We start from the raw sequence: 22,183 nt of genomic DNA, 5'->3' as shown, positions 1-22,183 counted from the left end.
GCACTGTTCCGTTAACGATTTAGACGAAATTCACGAGAAGGAGTTCATTGAAAACAAATTACGAAAGGTAGAACCAAACTGAAAACTTTTTCAAAAGTAGGATCAAAGTGAAAAAATCGTTCAAAACTAGGATCAAATGACTATTTAAGCCTTTATATATAATAGCTATCATATGTATTTTGTTGTGAATTCGTGATTTCGGCATCTCACTACAATGACAATGTGTTTCATGACAACAAAGGATAATGCAGAAACAAGAAAATAGCATAATCGAATGTGTGTATATATGGACATAAATGCACTGTGTTATTGTTTTTTCGTTGTTTTTTTTTTTTGAAAAACTATTTTAAAATGTCTTGTGTTTTGAATATTGCACATGTAATAATTATATATCTATTTAGAATTGTGTGTTTAATTAACCCATTTGATGACATTTTTTTATTATAATTTGATCATTACCGTATTTAATCAAGATACTACTGCTAGTCTATTGAATAGTAGGTGTTATATATAGAGATTATCAATTATGTAACGATAAAAATTTGGATCATTACACATTTTACTCCTACTAGCGAACATTCATATTTTTTAATTTTCAAAAAATTTAAATAAAGATCAATAATAAATATATAATTAATTTTAAAAATAGATATTAAATATAAAATCAAAAAATAGTACAAACAAAGTTTTTAAAATAATAATTTAGGACAATTTTATTTAAATAACAGTTAAAAATAAATTATTTATAAAATAATTAAAAATAAAATTGATATTATAAAATATAAATAAAAAAATAGAATTTTTTATGTTTTTGTGTAGACAATAAACTAGGTATGACACCGACAAGAATTAAAAAAAATGTTTTTCAAAAGAGGTTCATAATTAATTTATTATTCGTGTGTCCTCATATTTGGTCATATTTAAAAGTTTGTTACCTGCGATTACTTTTGAACAATTTTTTTTTCAACTCGACACATTTTTTCGTATGAACTTTCCCAAGATTTATTTAAATTTAAATATTTATATTTGTAACATTTTTATGGGACTGTGTTATAACAATAATTAATTACCAAAATAATATAGTTTAATTAAAAAGCACACTGATTATATTTTTTATTTCTTTGTACTATTTATGTCTATCTCTCTATATGCTATAAATTTTATTTCCCTTTCGTAACTTTTAAAGGCCAGACAATACAAATTATATAAAAAATTCAAACTGTGATGTTTTGTTTTCTTTCACGACGATTCTTTTCCCCTTCGCTTTTCAAACACAGTCCAAACCTCAGAATTTCAAAACGTTATAAACATAAATAAAACCTATGTGAAATAAACAAGTGTGACCGTATTTATTTAATAAAATTAAAAATTAAAAATATTTTGTTATAGGTCGAGACAAAAATTTTATTAATTAAGTTAAAACATTATAAATATTGTATTTATTATTTTAATTTATTTAACAAAAATAACAATTTCTCTATTTTTTTAAAGTTGTGATTTAATTCTTCACCTCTTTCAAAATATGATAACGTCTTAATGGTGCTGGCAAATAGTAAAAATAATATTCTTCTCATCGAATTTTGTTTAGAGAAAATTACTATTTACCCTTTTTGGAAGATATTGGTTAGACAATAAAAAAGTGCTTTTTATTGTTGAGTTTGCTAGAAAATAATAAAAGACAATTAATACTGATATCTTTAAATTTGTTAATAATTATTTAATATTTTTTTTGAATTTGGTGATAATTTAAATATTATCTAGACAAGAAAGTTAAAAGTAATTAAATTTGATTTTTTTTATTATCTCAAAATACATTTAAAAAATAAAGCAATTTAAAATAAGATAAATTCAAATTCAATGAATTTAAATATTTTTAAAATTGTGAATTTTTTTTATCCAAAGACAAAGTTAGGTTGTTGGCATGTGAGGAATTTGGATGTCTAAGTTGTATATGAGAAATAATAAATCTTTGTATGTGATTATAATAATATTTGTGATCTTTTACGTGTGTTTTGAATTTTCTATACTAATTTAGGATTTATCAAATGTTTAACATAGAGTAGTTATATTTCAATTAAGGAAAAATAGTTAAAATTGATAATAGATGGTATGCATAATGTCTTGATCACTATCATTTTTATGTAGGGAGATTGTATTTATGTAACATTGTTGGATAATTCTATGTTTAGTGTATATTACAAATAATTGATTTATAATTTTGTCATTTAAAAAATGCAGGGTAGTTGTCATTGTAATTTTTTGTTAATGAAAAAATTATTCAAATTGGTTTACATGTATTTATCTTGAGATCTTTCTACGGTAATAAAAATAAAAGTATAACGAAATATTGTTTTAGTTTTATTATTATAACAATTAATTATCAAAACATAAAAATAAAATTATAATAAAATATGTATAATAAATAATTATAAAATATTTTAATTAATTGAAACACTTTTAAGCTCTTATCTGACCTTTTATCACAGGAAAGGTGAAAAAAAATGTATACTAGAAACCGTTGCAAAAACCAATAGGTTATAAATAATTAATCTTATATATATATATATATATATAAATTGATATATTAAAATATTATATTTGACTGTTGATTTGAGAAAATAAAGAAAATAAAACTCTTTTTAATGATTAATTATAGAGAACGGAATGAAAATATGAAAGAGGATGGTGATAAGATATAACTGCCAAAAATTTACTAATGCAGAACAACTAAAAACAAACTCTCCTTGTGTGATGCTGATGTGTGACTTGTGAGGGAGATCTCAATTCAAAATTGGCGTTGTGTCCACGCGCGCACGAAAGGAATGTGGGCAAGGAAAAACGTAAATACCAATATACCACCATCCCAGTCCCAAGTGCCCAAGGAAAATCAAATAAATAAATATATAAATAAGAAAAAAAATCCAAAACAAAAACCCCTCTTTCTCTCTCTGTTGTGTTTTTGAAGCAAATATACAAAAAAGCCTTTGCACGCTCATTCACCGTTTCTTCTACATTTCCCCCTTCCCTCTCGCCGGCATTCTCCAGAATCCAAAATACCACCGAAAACACACATAAACAATCACACACTCTATTCTTTCTTCTCTATAGGATTCGGCGGAGATCGATAGGTTTGAGACGTGCGTATTGTAGTTTGATAGGAGAGAAGCAACAATGTCGGAGGAAGAGAAGTTGTTGAAGGAGGCGAAGAAATTGCCGTGGGAGGATCGCCTCTTCCACAAGAATTGGAAGGTGCGCAACGAGGCGAACATCGATTTGGCGTCGCTCTGCGACTCCATCACCGATCCTAAAGACTCTCGCATCCGCGAATTCGGTAAGTGTTTTTTTTTCTCTTCAGATAGGGTTTTTAAGTTTTCGGATTCGTTTCTCGATCTCCCTATGGTGGATCTGGATGCGGTTCTCTGCCGAGTTGTTATTTGCTAAGGTGCATTCTCGTTTGGATCTTGATGCGTGGTTTATTTCCTTGTTTTTCTTTTTGAATTTGTCAGGACATTTTTTCAAGAAGACAGTGGCGGATTCAAATGCGCCGGTACAGGAGAAGGCGCTGGATGCGTTGATTGCGTACTTGAGAGCTGCGGATGCCGACGCCGGCAGGTGAGGATTTCGTTGCTTTTGGTTTTTGGATTTGTAATTTGTTTGCATGTTTTAGTTTAAAAGAAGTTATCGTTCCTATTTACATTTAAATTTGAATTTGAATTTCGGAGTAGGTACGGGAAGGAGGTCTGCGATGCGGTTGTGGCTAAATGTCTGACGGGGAGGCCAAAGACGGTGGAGAAGGCTCAGGCAGTGTTTATGTTATGGGTGGAATTGGAGGCCGTGGATGCGTTTCTGGTACCATTTATTTAGCTTCTTTGCTATTAAACTGCCTTCTCCTTTTTTGTTTGTGAGGGATGGGTTTTTCTTTTGTGTCAAGCCGAGTTGAGATTGGTCATACATTTTTGTTTCAGTAGTGACGTGTGTTCTGTTTATGTCATCATTAATTTAAACTTGTGTTGGCAATGATTGTGGACATGAAAAGAGTCTTCACGAAGTCCTAATCGCAGTGCCTATTTTTTTATGCTTTTTCCAGGTTTTTTGAATGCTGAATTTTATCTTGCTTGCTTTCTGTCAGTTATATTTTTCATGAGCGGACAATGTTTGAAGTTAATGGGTACAATATTGCCTCTCAGTTTGTTTGGTGATGAAGAGACCAAACTTTATGTGTTGACCTAAACAACTTTCTCCCTCTATCTCTCAGTAATTGGTTGTTTTTTGGTGCTGTTTTAACAGTAACCGATACCAGGGCTTTATAGTTAGAGTCTCCTTATTGAAATTGTATTCTTGATGTTTTCCTTTAGTGTTGATTGAATGAATGGTTTACATTCGCAAAATACGGTTTTCTGAATGTCATCATGTCTTATGAAGTAATATTTTGACTTTTACTGGTTAGTGTTATTTTTACTTTTATTAAGGGTTTTTTGGTGAATGGAAAAAATATCATCAACTAATAATTGAAAAAATCCTTTTGAAAAAAAAATGTTATTTAGGGGTCCATTTTCTTTTATATTTTCATGGTTTTATCCTTCAAACTATTTTTTAATTTCATTTAGCTTTGTTTTCCAATTTCTTTGTCACTAATTCTGAAAATGTTTTACATGGTGAATTCTGTTTGGATTTGACCAGTCAATAACATTGCATCTACTAATCATTTCTTCCTCTTAGCTGTTAGTAATTTCAGCGTACACTACGTTACATATGCCCCTCCAATTATTAGGATCTATTGAAATTTTAACTTATATAAAAATAAATTTAAGGTATGGTACGTTAAAAAAGTGAAAATTATTAGTAGTAGGAAAACCTTTTGTAATTTAATTATGTTCTATGGCTCCAAAGATACATTTTAACATTTGTTTTAATTCCAATGTGGTGAATTCTTTGGGGTTTACACATTAATAATAGGTCTACTTGTCATATTATTCCTTTCCAATAATATCTGAAGGCTTTTGGTAATTTTAGGATGCGATGGAGAAAGCAATCAAAAACAAAGTTGCTAAAGCAGTGGTACCTGCAATAGATGTTATGTTTCAAGCTTTAAGGTTTGGGATCTTTGTTGCAAAATTTATTATAGGGGTTTTCTTTTACAGATTTTATAGAATTAATTATTTTCTATGTTGTTAGTGAATTTGGAGCAAAAATTGTGCCTCCAAAAAGAATTTTGAAGATGCTTCCAGAACTCTTTGATCATCAAGATCAAAATGTTCGTGCATCCTCTAAAGGGTTGACCCTCGAGCTTTGCCGTTGGATTGGTAAAGATAGTGTAAAGTCAATTTTGTTTGAGAAAATGAGGGACACAATGGTAAGTTAGAATGGTTTTCTATATTTTGCAGTTTTTTTTTTTTTTATTATTTTCTCCTCCATAAAAAAATCATACACTACCTTTTTCCCATTCCTGTAGAAAAAAGAGCTAGAAGCAGAACTTGTAAATGTTACCGGAACAGCAAAGCCAACCCGTAAAATAAGGTGATGTTTGATTTTAATTCTTTTTGCTTTAAATTTCTTCATACTTACCGGGAGATACATGACTTATGCACATATTCTTTTTACTTCATTTTATTTTGTAATTGTTTTTTTCCTTGTTATGGACTTGTGTATTTGTGTGTTGTTTTAAGTTGCTTTTGGAAGTTTTATTACTAGGTATTGCTTTATTCAGGTGTTAGATTCCTCCAAGTTCCCATTTTTCTGATGTTTCATCAGAACCTTGAAACAGTTTCTAAATCTGAACTAGTTATTTTTTCTATTTGAGTGTGACAAGTGATGTGTTGGAGAGTGAATAATCGAAACTTAAATTCAGAGGGCATCTTACATAAATTTAGTACCACCAAAAAGTATGGAGCATTTTTTAGTTCTACAAAGCATTTTTGTTGGAGCATTTTGGTAATTTTCAAGCAAGAAATTTTGAAGTCAAATATGTGATATATTTCTAGGTCGTAGTTCCTTTACTTCATAAGATTTTACCAGCAACAGATGACATTAACCACTGGTGTATGACCAACTTTCATCAAACACAACATTTTTGGTTATACTACTGGTGTCGATGTTTTTTAGTTGAATATGTTGATGCGAAACATTTATTGGCTTAACCGTCTTAATGTCATCCTAATCAAATATTCCGTCATTGTTTTTAGATCTGAGCAAGACAAGGAACCCGAACAAGAAGCTGTGTCCGAGGTTGTCGGTCCTGGCCCCACTGAAGATTCTGGGAATGATGGTATGCAAAATTTTGTATCTGGGGTATGTTTTTCTTTTTTTTAGACATTGTTGTCTTTCCCCGGTAATACTGATTTATGCCTTTTTTTGGTTGTCAAATGCTTTCATAATCAGCTCCTCAAGAAATTGATGAATATGAACTTGTTGATCCGGTTGATATATTGACTCCTTTGGAGAAGTCAGGATTTTGGGATGGAGTGGTCAGTTATCTGCACTTTGTCTTAGATTGTGCTCAGTAACTACTGTACCTTTACTTTTGTTACATGCTTTGAATCTGCCTAACTTTGCTGTTTACTTTTGTCTCACTAATATTCAGAAAGCCACCAAATGGTCTGAAAGGAAGGAAGCTGTTGCTGAGCTAACAAAGCTTGCATCAACTAAAAGAATTTCTCCTGGTGATTTCTCTGAAGTTTGTCGGACCTTAAAGAAGGTATCTTGTACATGTTTGTGTGTTATAGAAATGATGCCCGTGGCCTTTTCAGTACAAAAGCTTTGACATTGTTTGGATCTATAATATGTTTTCACTCAAATATTTGTTTGTTTCCTAGAGACTTGGGATATCTCATGTGTTGATGAATAGTTGACTTAGAGAAGTTAAAATGATTGGGTCTTGATTTTAGTTTTGCCACTGACACAAATTTAAAAGTGTTGGGGCATAATTTTCAGTTAAAGTTCGTCTACTGAAGAGATACCACTTCTATTATTTTGTGCACTCTTTCAAACTTCTTTCTGTTTATTGCTGGGCAATTTCTTCCAGGTTTTGTGGAGGTTAGGAGTTGCTTATGTAAATGTAAGGTGCAATATTTTTAAACATTTTTGTGCTCAGAGAGGCATTTGCCTGTTTGTATTGTATCATATGACTATGATATGACTATATGGTAAAGGACAAAGGTTGCTTTATATTTGTGAAGTTGGTAATGGTGCATTTTGTAGTTTTCTTACTCTGACGTTTAATTGTTTATGTGAATCATGGCCATTTTTGTGACCAGGGACATAGTTGACTTGATATTGTTTTTTTTAATGTATTTTCTTTGTCACTGATGTATTTTTGGGTGCCAAAAGTTTAACTGGTCGTTTTTGCTTGCAGCTTATTACAGATGTGAATATCGCCGTTGCAGTTGAAGCTGTTCAGGCTATTGGCAATCTTGCTCGTGGATTAAGAACTCATTTTTCTGCCAGTTCTCGCTTTTTATTGCCTGTTTTGCTTGTAAGTACTATCCTACAGCCAAATGTACGAGGGGTTAACAATTGAATGCTTTTTACTTTGCGGTCTATTTTCTTTGTATTCTTCATTGGTTATTTGTTACATGTAGCAGCAGTAGTTAATCTGTATTCATTCCATTTAAATGCTATAAAGTCATTATCTGTTTTCTTTAAATTGGTTTATCTGCAGAAAGGGTTTTGAGAGTGTGATCTTTCTCATTCTGAACTGCTCATCACCTTACATTTCTGTTACTGCTGTGTCTTTTGAAGAAGTCATTGATTTTGGTTAGGAGAAGGTTGATTATCTTCTGTTTTGAATGCTGTTAGAGGTGTTAACATCAGAACTGTGCTTCTAGTTTGCAAGGAAATTCTTGTTAAAGTAAATAGTGAATTGTATTTATACACATATTAATAATGTACTCTTCAAATATTGCTTGTTTATTATGTTTCTTTGTGATGATCAGGAAAAGTTGAAGGAAAAAAAACCTGCTTTGGCTGAGGCTTTGATACAGACTCTTCAAGCGATGCAGAAAGCTGGATGCATCAGCCTCATAGATATCATTGAAGGCATGTTTCACATCCTTGATTTTTTATTCGACTATAGGTTAAATAATTTAGTTACTAGTTTTAAAGAATCTCATCTCTAGCATTCTTTTTTGTACATACTCCCAACTCCTGTGGCCTTACGCTACACTGTTTGGTGCTTTTCCTGGTGAAGTTTATTAGTTCGCAAACTGAAGATTATAATATCTATCTTGCATCACTAACCACAGATGTCAGAACAAAGGATTTGTGGTGTTATTTTCCTCTTAGATTCCGTATCCTCTGCAAGACTTGATGTAAAACACATTCAATATTTTCCTGTTGTTATTTATTTAGCTGTAGATTCATATTGCTTTTTTAACTACTTGTATTAAATACTCCATGATTTAGATTGGTATTTTGTGTATGTAGTTTGTAGTAAGTTATTTTTTGTATTTCTGTATGTTGACCTTAAATAATCTTGTCATTAGTGTTTTATGTTTGCTTCTTCTTGAATGTATTATGTGTAATCTGTTGCAGATGTTAAGACAGCCACAAAAAACAAAGTCCCTCTTGTGCGATCCTTATCCTTGACGTGGGTGACATTTTGTATTGAGACAAGTAACAAGGGTGTTATTACAAAGGTGCACAAGGATTATGTTCCAATCTGTATGGAGGTCAGTTTGCTCTTATCGTTTAATTTTATTTAGTGTGCTTGCTTTGTTTCGTGGTGGATTTTAAAGTGATTTTAGAGACTTCGGCTCAGCAGTTTTAGATATTTTTATTTAAATATCAATTTGATCCCCTTCTTTCCTTGGTTTAGGATCACTCAAAACATGATTTAATAAACTTCTTGACTAAAGTTGTGATTTTTTGGCTGGTGTTTAATTCTCAAGTTCTGAGCTGCTGTCTATTCTAGAATACAATTTATTTCAATTGTCTGTGAAAAATACACTGTAAATGTATGTCTTATATTTGTATATTTTTTGAAAATGCTAAAATTTGGATATTTCAGTGCCTAAATGATGGCACTCCTGAAGTCAGGGATGCTGCCTTTTCAGCATTGGCTGCAATAGCTAAGGTAAAACTCGTTTCAACTACATCTTTTTCTGTGCTTTAGAATATGCTTTTGCTGCTCAGGTTCTGAACGATATTTCCTTCACTCTGTTAAATAGTCTGTTGGCATGAGACCTTTGGAGAGGTCGTTGGAGAAACTTGATGATGTTAGAAGAAAGAAGCTTTCGGAAATGATTTCAGGTTCTGAGGATGCTGTGCCTGGTGGTTCTTCTGCAGGTTTGTAATTTTATTTATTCTAGAAAAATAAAATTTAGATGTGAAGAGAAAATGCAAGTTTTGGGCTTTTTAAAGACTAGGGCTTTCCTAATTTGAGTCATTCTCTAATTTGTGTTTTTGTTGATGTTTAATGTGTACATACGTTTTTTTATGCTGACACTTGGTAATGACATTCCAGCTTCTGTGCATAATACCCGAGCAAGTGCATCTTCTGCGGAGGTGGGTTTCCTTTTTCTTTTATTTTGTTTTTAACTCAAGAAATATTGATTCAATTTCATTTCATTCATGAGCTGCTCCAAGATTTAGTTGGATTATATGTAGTTTGGAAGTTTTCCCTGCCCAGTTTCCCTTTAATGGATCAATCCATCTCCCTCCCATAGGCTTTGACAACCATTGAAAAAATGTAATTCCAGTTTTTACCTTAAATATCACATGGAATATGAATGCTAAGTTGATAAAATAGGTTTTGGACAGGAATTTGAGAACCATGTTAAATACAAACTTGTGAATGATTTAATTTTAAAGTTGAATGTATATATTGGAGGACGAACATTTATATGTCACTTGATTTGCTTACAGACCTCTGAAAGTGCATTTGTCAAAAGGTCAGCAGCCAGCATGCTTAGTGGAAAGAGGCCTGTTCAGTCAGCTGTAAGATTGTATCTTGCTATTTATTTAATATTTGATGATATTATTATTGTATTTCTGATGAATGCGAGTTGATTTGTTAAATATTTTGCACATTCTAGGCTGTCCCTAAGAAAGGAGCGGCTGTAAAGTCTGGCACAAACAAAAAAACTGATGGAGTTGCACAGGTGAAGGCTTCAAAATCAATTGAACAACCTGAGGATGTTGAGGTAAATTGATGTCTGTCTGTTATCTTTCTCTTTGATCTGAACATTCTTTCTGTTTCTTTGATAACTAATTATATTTATTTAATATGTGTGTCTAACATTATGCAGCCTACTGAGATGAGTCTTGAGGAGATTGAAAGTCGAATAGGTTCTCTTATACAGTCAGATACTATTGCTCTATTGAAAAGTGCTGTTTGGAAAGAGCGTCTAGAAGGTTGGCAGTCTGTTTTCCTTGTAATTGTATGCTGTTGCCTTTATGAAGTGCTTGATAAAATAAGGTCGCTGAAGTTAGATTTTTGCAGCCATTTCTTCACTGAAACAGCAGGTAGAAGGCTTACAGGACCTCAACCAATCAGTAGAAATTTTGATTCATTTACTCTGCACTTTACCTGGATGGGGCGAGAAAAATGTTCAGGTTCCAAAATACTTTCTTTGGAATTTAAAATGTTCTACTCTTGATGGTTTGTTGTGAAACATAGGGAGGAGATTTTAAGAGGGCCCTAAGCTTGTGTTTTCTTGTGCAGGTTCAGCAGCAGGTTATTGAAGTGGTCAATCATATAGGTTCAACTGCAGCTAAATTTCCAAAGAAATGTGCAGTACTTTGTCTTTCAGGTGGGTAGTTTAGCTATTACGGTTAATAAACTGTGTTTACTTTAGGAATGACTGTTCTAATTTGCGACTTGTTTTTCAATTTTAGGACTAAGTGAACGTGTGGCAGATATTAAGACACGTGCACATGCTATGAAATGCCTGAGTACTTTGTGTGAAGCTGTTGGTCCAGGATTCATTTTTGAAAGAGTAAGCATGGTTGCCCTTGATAAGCATATATTTTAGTTGTTAGGCATAAGTGTTCTCCTAGCCTGTAAACCCTTTAAACATGAGTTGTTAGGGCATAAGTGTGGTTTGTTTTTAATATGGTAAATAAAATTATGTTCTATTAGCAACTCCTTTTGTGTTATCACTGCTTTAAAGAATTGAACTGCCTTTTCACTGTTGACTGTCATTGTTTGCACTGTTGTCTGTGACTAGTGTTAACTGTATAAACATGAGGTGAATTTAGTCACTTAAGCGTGTTTTTGTGAAAGATGACTGGCTTAGTAAAATGATATCACATGTATATTTTTTTCCTTTACCAAATTTTGTACTATTTAGTTAATCAAGTTAAGTTATATATTTTATAGTTGAATCTCATAATTTCTAAGTAATCTTAAATAATATAATTTTTTTTAGAAAGAAGACAAAATTTAAGAGTTAAAAATGATGGTTGTGCATAGTTTTAAAATATTGTAAGTTTGTGACTGTAATACTAGTTAAATACCAGCAATTAGCCTGCAGTAGACCAGTCTTAGTGTTGCTGTTTAATTTTTGTAATTAATTCCTGTTATTAAGTTAATGTCCGTATCTGGATTCAATTGAATTTCAGTTTGTTCCCTTTTGGATGCATATTAGTGATTTTGTTTATCTTGCGTATTAAAACAAATGATGTTTGGAAAAATGTGATTTTTTCAATTGTAGCTTTACAAGATCATGAAGGAACATAAGAATCCTAAGGTTCTCAGTGAGGGAATTTTGTGGATGGTTTCTGCTGTCGAGGATTTTGGTGTCTCTCATATTAAGCTTAAGGTGCACTATAGATGTTTTATTTTTGTATTTTTTAGTGTGGAATGTTTTGTTTAAAGTTTATAACTTATTAATGCAAATCTTACTATGCAGGATTTAATTGATTTTCTTAAAGACACTGGGCTGCAGTCAAGTAATGCTGCTACTAGAAATGCATCAATTAAGCTCTTGGGTGTTCTGCATAGATTTGTTGGTCCAGGTAACTTTGTGTTTCATATTTTCTTCTCAATTATGTTTTCAAGGCTCTAAGCTTTTTCTTCTTGCAGACATTAAAGGGTTTCTTACTGATGTAAAGCCTGCACTGCTTAGTGCACTTGATACGGAATATGAGAAGAATCCTTTTGAGGTATGTTGTGTTTGGTGAGGTTAGTTGTGTTGTGTCTTGGTTTTCCTAGTAGTGTCATATAATTTCGACTGCTTCAGGGAGCATCTGTAGTTGCCAAGAGAACTGTCAGGACTTCGGATTCCTCTTCAACTGTTGCTGCTGGTGGACTTGATGGCTTGCCTCGTGAAGACATCAGTGGAAAGATCACTCAAACTCTTCTGAAGAGCTTGGAAAGCTCTGATTGGAAGGTTTGTTTGATAAGAGCTTGCAATTTGCTTTTAATTTTGTATTTATTGTTGTATTGGGATTTCAGTTATTAAATGTTGCACTATTGCTTCTAATTTTTCTGTGTATTTTTACTTACTATAGGTTCGTATGGAGTCTGTTGATGCTGTAAACAAAATATTGGAAGAGGCTAATAAGCGCATTCAAGCTACTGGAACTGGTATTTCACCGACCCTTACCCTATTAAATAAGATGTTCGCTATATTTTCGACTTTGCCAGTCCTTTTATTTGTTCTGAACTGTTTCTTTACCAGGTGAATTGTTTGGAGCTCTTAGGGGACGACTCGTTGATAGCAACAAAAACATCGTCATGGCTACTTTGACAACAATTGGCAATGTTGCATCTGCAATGGGGCAAGCTGTAGAGAAGGCAAGCAAGGTAAGAGGATTCTGTTATGCTTTCATATTTTTTTCCAGTTGGTATTTTTCTTTTGCTGTTTGCTATATTGACTTAATTGCAACGGTTTATCCAGGGTATTCTGTCTGATATATTGAAATGTCTTGGTGACAACAAGAAGCACATGAGAGAATGTGTACTGAATGCTTTAGATTCTTGGCTGGCTGCTGTTCATCTTGATAAAATGGTCTGTCCTTAGCCTATGTTCTGTTGTTCTGTGTCCGTAGTATCAATGTCCTGAGTATGGTTTTTACTTTAGGTTCCTTATATTGCAATTGCTTTGGTGGACTCTAAAATTGGTGCGGATGGGCGTAAGGATCTGTTTGATTGGGTATCTAAGCAACTTTCTGGGTTAAGTAATTTTGCTGAAGCTGCACAACTGCTGAAGCCTGCCTCTTCCGCAATGACAGTACAGTCTGGATACTCAGCTTTCTGATTTTGTGTTTATAACATTTCTCAAATAGTTCTAATTTGCCCTATTCTTTTGAACAAAATTTATGATGGCTTATTGTTAGGATAAATCTTCTGATGTTCGCAAGGCAGCAGAAGCTTGCATTAATGAGATACTGAGAGTTAGTGGACATGAAATGGTATTTGTTTTAAAAAACTGCTTTTTTCTTCCCTTGTTTCCTTAATATTGATGTGATACCCAAGCATCTTTAATTTGTTTTTTCAGATTGAAAAGATACTTAAAGACATTCATGGACCAGCACTCACTCTGGTTCTTGAGAAGTTGAAACCATATGGAGCTTTTCAAGGTATGTTCTCATTCTTCTTTGTTAATCATGGTGAAGTTCTTATTTTTATCTTACTTACACAGTTTTTGTTTTTAGAGTCATTTGCGGTGGCCAAATCGGTTTCAGTGGGTGCACCAGCAAAATTGAAGGGGGGGAAATCAACTGCTAATGGTGTTTCAAAACATGGAAATAGAGCTGCATCTTCGGTAGTTTCTTTTTCCTTTTTATTAAGTACTCTTAGATCTGTTTGGATTTTCTAACTATTTGTTTCATCATCTCAACAGAGAGCTGTGGCAACAAAAGGCACTAAATCTGAACCAATATCTGTTCAAGATATAGCGGTACAGTCTCAAGCTTTGTTAAATATCAAGGATTCAAATAAGGTAATGTTGTTTGGGGTTGGGTTTACAAAACTTTACTTGAGATCTTCAAAGTATGCATGACTGGAGTGTCATCTTCACGATTGTCATACATGCAGGAAGATAGGGAGAGAATGGTGGTTCGAAGGTTAAAGTTTGAGGACCCTCGTCCTGAGCAAATTCAAGATCTCGAGGTGGGACTGTTTATTGAGGAACAAGTATACATAACTCCAACTTTCTATAACTAATGAATTATATTAAAAGCGACTGTAATTTGCAGAATGATATGATGAAGTATTTCCGAGAGGATTTACATAGGAGACTCTTAAGTGCAGATTTTAAGAAGCAAGTTGATGGACTTCAAATGCTGCAGAAGGTGTTGTTCTATAACATTCTCAATAACTTCCATGCTTTTGAAGTGTTTTTTATTTACCGGAACTTGTACAAACTGCAATTGCACTTTTCAGGCCCTTCCTTCCATTGCTAAGGAAGTAATAGAAGTTTTGGACATTCTTCTGAGGTGGTTTGTGTTACAGTTCTGCAAATCAAACACAACATGTCTATTGAAGGTTTCTATTATTTTTGTTTTTGTTGTGATGCCAGTTTCCTTCTTTTCTTCCTTTAGTTTGCAGATGTATGGTGTCAGTTGTAACTTCATTCAATTTAATTGCTCAGGTGCTGGAATTTCTTCCAGAGCTGCTTGACACCTTGAAGGAGGAGGGTTACACTCTGACAGAATCTGAAGTGGCCATGTTTCTTCCATGCCTTGTAGAGAAGGTTAATATTAGCAACTATATTTGTAGAGTGTTATTATTCCCATGAATCTTTCTAATGGTTTAGTTGATTTCAGCTAACTTTTGTTTTAAAATAAGGTACTAGGTTATATTAGTGTGCTTACTTTGGTGTTACAGATGGCAAAGTAGACGTTCATTTCTTATTTTAATGTTGCAGTTAGGGCATAACATTGAGAAAGTACGAGAAAAAATGCGCGAGCTGACCAAACAATTTGTTGCCATATATTCAGCTTCTAAATGTTTACCCTATATATCAGAGGGTTTGCGCTCCAAGAATAACCGAACTCGAATTGAATGTGTTGATCTGGTTGGATTTATTATTGATCATCATGTTGCTGAGGTATTGTATCTATTTTTCTATTATTTTCTACTCTCACTGTTTTCCTTGAATACTACTGACATTATGTGGACAGGTTGGTGGGCAGCTAAAATTATTGCAACAGGTTGCTAGTTTGACAGCAGAACGGGATGGTGAAACTAGGAAAGCAGCATTAAATACACTAGCTACTTGTTATAAGATTCTTGGTATGCCACATCCTTTAGGACCATCTCTCTATTTTTCAACGTTCTTGGGAAATGTTGTGCCTTCTGCCTCGTGATGTAAAGCACATCTGTTGTATTTTGTTGGATTGGGGTGGGTTTTTCCACTAGTGTATAAATTGCATGAGCAGCATATCCTTCTCTATGTGTGAAGTGAACCACTTTTTGGCTCGCTCAACTTAGATGCTGAATTTTTATTCTTTTCTTCTCACCTCTTATAACTTGTGGAGTTATTTTCCAATTTTTGCTATGCAGGTAATGACATCTGGGAATTTGTTGGGACTCTTTCAAACACTCAACACAGCATGTTAGAGGATAGATTCAAGTGGAAGGTCAGTACATCCTTTAGTCATTTGTCTCCGTTTGTTATACGGAGTTCTTGACAATTTCGGTTGTGTACTTTACTAGGTACGGGAGATGGAAAAGAAGAAGGAAGGGAAGCCTGGGGAAGCAAGGGCCATTTTAAGACGTGCAGTAAGGGAAAATGGGTGTGTCCATTCTTTCCAATCTGTTCTGTCAATGCATTTTTTCCTTCTAATTTTTTCTATAATCTCTTGATCCTGATCATCATTTTGAAATGAAAATATAAACATGACTTAATTCCTTTTTGTGGTCATTGGCTTGCTGTTGATATCTATGCTAATTTTATCTATTAAATGAGGCTGGAATCCTATTTGGTGTAGCATAAATATTTTGGGGGAAGGTGCACTATCTCTGATTACGGCTGATGAGATTTTAGGATTTGATAAATTGTTTTGATAAAATCATTGAAAAGATATCTTATTTATATTGAAAATGTTATGATGGATATGCGTGATACAATTCCTTTCAAGGAAGTATAAATGAACATAGTAACTACACAATGACTTTCGCATAGGTCCTATCATGGTTGTTTGAGTTACCTCTTTCATGATTTTACAGTTCTAGTTAAGCAAAACAATTTAACTTTTGTACAAACTCTCAAGTCAATGTGTTTGAACTTAACTGTAAATTTTTCTCCCATTGATCGATCCCACATGTTATATACCTTGACTCAATTTGAAAAAGTTAACTCCTTTGTAAAATGTTTTCATTTTAATGAGAAATTATATATATATATATATATATATATATATATATATATATATATATATATATATATGTATATTGTACACTTATTTAGTTTGAGCTTATTTAGTACTAATCTACTGCACTTTATTATTCTGAATTTTCTTTTTTGCTTTATGGCTTCAAATGTTGAATTGTTTTATTATAGATATCCATAGTGCTTTTGCACCACGTGTAGGATTAAAAGTGCTTTTGAAAGAAGATTTTTGGAATACATGGATGGTTTGGTTGGTTCAAAGCTTTTCATTAGCGAATAAAATTCTAGTAGATGGGAGTTTTAAGTTGGCATGTTGGTATTGAAACAAGGCAACTTATACGAGCTATGTGGAAGTATAATTTATTTGTGATTTCTAAATGCGATAATTTCAAGATTATGAACTCTTATTTTATGAGAAACATGATGGGTGTATATGGGTGTTAAACTAGATTAACTTATCTTCTAATCAATTCTGGAAAAGCTTAAAGGCTGTTTCTTGTTGTACTTCTTTTTCAACTTGAGCCCTAGTTGTAGACTTTTATTTCTTCCCTTCATATGTCTTATGTAAGAACTCACGTGTGTATACACATACACAAACATGAATAAGCTGAGAGATAATTATGTCTTAAGCATCCTTTCTCATATTTTTCATTCTCAAGTGTGGGATTAGTTAACCTATTTCCTGACCTGGACTGAAGAGTTTCTTTTGCGTGGATTATTAAACAGTTAAATACTTGACAGTGAATATTTCCTGTTATTGATTCCATTACCAGGTCTGATGTTGCAGAGCAAAGTGGAGAGATGTCTAGATCTCTTGCTGGTCCTATATTGAGGTAGGGTAAAGGTTTTACTGATATTCATTCATTTTCTGTTCCTTATTAAGGGGAAATTAACCCTGCCCCAAATTATCCCTATTTTATTATTCCATATCACTCATGTTGATGTCAGAAAAAATTATGGTCAACCTGATAGTAACATAGAGAGACAGTTGATTTCCCGTTCTTCTGCTGTTGCTAATGGGCCCCCAGATTGGAACGAAGCACTTGATATAATTTCTTTTGGTTCTCCTGAACAGGTGAAATAAACTAAATAATTTGCTATACATACATGCATACATATATTATATATATATATATATATATATATATATATAGACACTCACACACACACCCACATCTTTTGAGATCCCCCATTCGCTTTCTGTTCTTTTGAAATTGAAGATTGAACTCTGATTTTCGATTTTCTTGTTGCAGTCTGTTGATGGAATGAAAGTTATTTGTCATGAGTTAAGTCAGGTCTCTAATGACCCAGACGGCATTGTTATGGATGAACTTGTGAAAGACGCAGATAGATTAGTTTCATGCCTTGCAAATAAGGCGAGTTAACTTTCTATACTACTCTCATTCGGGAAATGATTTTCGTGTTTTGATTATTTTTTTATTATTCTAAATAGGTTGCAAGAACCTTTGACTTCAATTTGACTGGGGCCTCGTCACGATCTTGTAAATATGTGCTTAACACTCTCATGCAGGTACTTTTTTTTTGGCGCTAGAATTTGTATCATCTGATGTCTTTTAATATAGCTATTTGTGATTGCTAATTTGTTTTGGGAAATACAGACTTTTCAGAATAAAAGATTAGCACATGCTGTAAATGAGAGCACTCTTGACAGTCTCATTACTGAGCTGCTTCTGTGGCTCTTGGATGACAGGGTTCCTCATATGGAAGATGGAAGTCAATTGTTGAAAGCATTGAATGTGTTGATGCTTAAGATTCTGGTTAGGAACTTTATCTCCCCTCATCTGTTGAACTGCAACGTGAGGCATATTATGCTGATGTATTATAGTGCAGGTTATTTAGTAACTAGTTATTGTCAATACAGGATAATGCAGACCGCACTTCTTCCTTTGTTGTCTTAATCAATCTTTTGCGACCGTTAGATCCATCCAGGTGGCCTTCACCAGCATCAAATGAGCCACTTGCTTCTAGAAATCAGAAGTTTTCTGATCTAGTTGTAAAATGCCTTATCAAGCTTACAAAGGTAACATGTGCAGCCATCGGCAAAATGGTAAAAGATATGAACGTAAAACAAACTATTTTGGTCATCTAAATATAATTGGGCTAATGTAATATAGCTTATTAGCCAAGGTTTCTGGATCGAGTAATTTGTTACTTGCTCTAGGGTCTATCTATAAGGTTATTATATTTCCTGTTTCATTTAAACTTCCACAGGTAGCATGAATCAATGATGAATGTCTTGAATTTAGATTACTTTTGACTTTAAACTTTTACTTATGTTTCTAATTGAGACTACTACACAATTTGTGGTGATAGCATATCTAAGATTGACTACTATGCTTTTTAATATGATAAACTTGTGAAGAAATTTTTACCCTAAATTTTACCATTCACCATTCTATGTCAGTTTTGGTGGCAAAGATTTTTTTTTAATCTAGTTCATTCCTCTACCCAACCATATAATTGTTATACTATTTTATTTGATCGATGAATTAACAGTATTAGTTTTTGGATGATTATATAATGGGCCCAAATATGTAGTTAATACTTATTAGATATTCAATTATTAACAAACCCATTAACCAATCTATTGGACTTCTATATTACGCACTGTAAACTTATATAATTTGGCTCGAATAGTTATTAATTAAAGTTTTTTAGTCATCACATCATTAACATGTATTTTGTTTGTGCTGCAGGTTCTTCAGAGTACTATATATGATGTTGATCTCGATCGCATTCTTCAAAGTATCCATTTGTACCTGCAAGACTTGGGAATGGAAGAAATTAGAAGAAGGTATTGATTGATTGGTAAAGTTGCTATTTTTTGCTTATAAAATAATTCTTGAATTATTTCTGTTTTCTAATGTTTAATTTGTACAGGGCTGGTGCTGATGACAAACCCTTACGAATGGTAAAAACTGTTTTACATGAACTTGTCAAGCTTCGTGGTGCAGCGATAAAGGGTCATCTCTCAATGGTTCCTATTGATGCAAAACCTCAACCCATCATCCTTGCATACATTGAACTTAATCTTGAGGTATAAACTATAACAAATTAATGTGATTTATTGTTGAAGTAGACCCATTTATACTCTATTTCTCCTACCTTTTATTTTTAGACTTTGGCAGCGGCGAGAATGTTGACTGCATCTGGACCTGGGGGACAAAACCATTGGGGAGATTCAGCAACCAATAATTCAGCCTCTGGGACCCATTCTGCTGATGCCCAGTTAAAGGTATAGTTATGCTTTATTTCTCGGTATCTTGGGTACTAGAACATCATCAGATGTTGTAAACTTGAAATTCTACCTAGAATTGTTATTTGAATTGAAGATTTTATCTAGAATGCAAAGCTACATTCATGTGTACATCATTTGCATAAAAAAGAAAATAACTTTTATCTACATTCTACGAACTTAGATTGAAAAATCATAGTTGTTAATAAGTCATAAAACCCAAATACATTATGGTACAATGCATTAATAAGTAGGACATGGAGAAAAGAAATGTGAGGTGTTTTAAAAAAAAATGGGTAATAAGGCGAGAATGATCTCTGTGAATGTGTCTGCTTGCCTCCCACTTGCCGTACATTCCGTTGGTGAGGCAGCAGAGAAGATTCTCAACTTGTAGGTATTATCCTACTTGAGACTGAGACTTTAAAATATATGAGTAGTGGACTACAGTACCACTCTCCTCCTCTTCTATTTATAATGAAGCAAGTACATATGAAAAGACTACTCTAAGATACTAGACATGATTACATGCAACAGTAGATACGGCAGTAGGTAGTTTCCCACACTCAACACCCTACACATAGGGTTAATGATACAATAGGTAATAATTCTAACAATCCTAAAATTTAATTCGCAATCCTGACAATAACCGATATATCTCAATGTTTCTAATTTATTCTATTTTTTCTTGTGTCAATATCCTATTTTGCTGAAACTTAACTTAAAAGCCTATATTTCACCGCTGACTCCGTTTGTCTTCAAAATTAAATTGCAGCAAGAGTTGGCTGCTATATTTAAGAAGATTGGAGAGAAGCAAACTTGCACGATTGGTCTATATGAGCTATATCGGATTACCCAATTGTACCCTAAGGTAAGAATTAAGGGTAGTAAAGATAACAGAAATAACGATTTATTTTTCTGGTTTAGAGTGAATGTTCAGCCTATACGATTTTTGCTTATTTGATCAAGATTCTTGTGCTTTATCTTAGGTTGACATATTTGCTCAGCTTCAAAATGCTAGTGAGGCCTTTCGAACTTACATTAGAGATGGTCTTGCTCAGGTTGAGATTATTTACTTGTATTACCACATGTTAATTGAGCTTGCGTTTTTGTATTTCTATGACCAATTCGAGGTATTTGTCGATTGGCAATTGAATTTAACATTTTGGCAGATGGAAAAGAATGCTGCAGCTGGAAGAACTCCCTCGAGTTTACCTATGCCTACTCCTCCACCAGCATCTTTAAACATATCTTCCCCTGATTTTGCACCTCTCTCACCTGTAAATGCAAATCCATTGGGTGATGCTAAATTAAATATGAAACCTGACCCAACAAATTTTAATTTACCCCCATCATACAGTGAGGAGAATAGGCCTGTGAATGCCATTACGTCTAGAGCATTAAATTCTGACTATACATTAGGTGACCAAAGAAATGATAGATTTATGACAGGAGGTATTTTAACCTAATTTTAGTTGTTTTGCGCCAATTTTTACATTGAAGAAATGATGTTGACTAGGAGAAGTTACATATGAACTGCAGTAACCAGTGGTACGTTGGATGCAATCAGAGAGAGGATGAAGAGTATGCAATTAGCAGCTGCTGCTGGGAGTACAGAATCTGTCGGTAGACACTTAACAAGTGCAAATGACAACTTGAATCATGGAGTTCCTCCTAGTCAGATTCCTCATACAGCAGAGCATGCCGGAACCGAGAATACTTTGCATGGTGGGGTACTTCCTATGGATGAGAAAGCACTGTCTGGCCTTCAAGCGCGGATGGAAAGATTGAAAAGTGGTTCCCTTGAACCTCTTTGATGGTAAAGAGAAAAAAAATCTCACTAATGTCAGATTTCATTCATGCAGTGGCGTACAGCGTGTCGTCATATAATTTTCAATACGGTATAGATGAATATGTATAATCCTCTTCAAACTACGGAACATTGACGTTGCAGAGCATAGCAGGATTGGTTGCCGTTCATTTACCGCCCTTGCAATTATTTCACCTCATGCATGCTTTGCCCTCTTGCTCGTTGTATATGGTAGTGGAGCTTTGTTTTTCTAACAGGAGTTAATGTAGATTGCGTCAATTTAATGCAATTTTACAGATCATTCCTTACTGACGCTGAGCTTTGCTTGGTGTTATCGCATTAGCTTGTTTCAGCAAATTTTGACACTGGTGTTTCAATTTAATTATGCAAAATGAATTATAGAAGGACATCACGTTCAATGTCCTTGAATTTGTTCATTATTCGTTTGTGCTTGCGAAAGTTGCTGTGCTGTTTCGTACTTAGTATATACTATTTTGAAGTCTACTAATCATCAAAAGTCTGTACTTCGATAATAAGAGTCTAATAGTTGTGAATGAATATTTTTTTAATAAATTAGGCTGCAGTTTTATTTTAAAGTAAATTTAATGAAATGTGCACAACTCAATTATTTTGCATTTGAATGTCATTTTTGAAATATTTTCAAAATAAATCTAAAAGCTTGATTACTCTGACTCTTCCTGTCTTCGAAAAAAATAGTATTCTTAAATCCATTTGTTATGAAGACATTATGTATCATTGAATTGGTGCCTAAGTAAAGAAAGTACTAAAATATTTGACAACCTAGATTGGAGAACATGAAAAGGGATTGGAGAACCTTCTAAA

At 33.3% G+C, this 22,183-nt stretch overlaps 1 protein-coding gene across 3 annotated transcripts; it reads left to right on the top strand.

The window, feature by feature from the left end:
• Positions 1-2,943: 2,943 nt before the first annotated feature.
• LOC114190058 (protein MOR1) lies at positions 2,944-21,851 on the top strand. 3 transcript variants are annotated; one of them, XM_028078819.1, is made up of 54 exons: positions 2,944-3,331; positions 3,507-3,612; positions 3,726-3,849; positions 5,014-5,093; positions 5,176-5,353; positions 5,453-5,517; positions 6,183-6,265; positions 6,379-6,464; positions 6,581-6,694; positions 7,352-7,471; positions 7,932-8,034; positions 8,530-8,666; positions 9,005-9,070; positions 9,165-9,282; positions 9,461-9,501; positions 9,862-9,933; positions 10,032-10,139; positions 10,245-10,350; positions 10,439-10,551; positions 10,661-10,748; positions 10,834-10,934; positions 11,652-11,759; positions 11,850-11,955; positions 12,023-12,102; positions 12,180-12,329; positions 12,451-12,526; positions 12,621-12,745; positions 12,840-12,950; positions 13,023-13,172; positions 13,279-13,353; positions 13,440-13,521; positions 13,597-13,706; positions 13,785-13,883; positions 13,979-14,053; positions 14,140-14,235; positions 14,327-14,428; positions 14,535-14,636; positions 14,811-14,993; positions 15,067-15,178; positions 15,449-15,525; positions 15,602-15,681; positions 17,051-17,110; positions 17,250-17,352; positions 17,531-17,653; positions 17,731-17,808; positions 17,897-18,055; positions 18,160-18,318; positions 18,995-19,092; positions 19,179-19,335; positions 19,417-19,533; positions 20,306-20,401; positions 20,520-20,591; positions 20,703-20,985; positions 21,073-21,851. In XM_028078819.1, exons 1-54 carry the CDS (start codon positions 3,172-3,174, stop codon positions 21,345-21,347), a joined length of 6,048 nt encoding a protein of 2,015 aa, XP_027934620.1. In that variant the 5' UTR covers positions 2,944-3,171; the 3' UTR covers positions 21,348-21,851. The 3 variants fall into 3 exon arrangements, with proteins under 3 accessions (XP_027934620.1, XP_027934619.1, XP_027934618.1); XM_028078818.1 differs by having other exon boundaries at positions 17,226-17,352; positions 21,073-21,347; XM_028078817.1 differs by having other exon boundaries at positions 13,440-13,706; positions 17,226-17,352.
• The last annotated feature ends 332 nt before the right edge of the window (positions 21,852-22,183 follow it).

This window comes from Vigna unguiculata, chromosome 7, assembly GCF_004118075.2.
Source record: "Vigna unguiculata cultivar IT97K-499-35 chromosome 7, ASM411807v1, whole genome shotgun sequence".
Classification (NCBI taxonomy): Eukaryota; Viridiplantae; Streptophyta; class Magnoliopsida; order Fabales; family Fabaceae; genus Vigna; species Vigna unguiculata.
The sequence above is the reverse complement of the archived record's forward strand: the minus strand, read 5'-3'. Positions and strand labels throughout refer to the sequence as shown.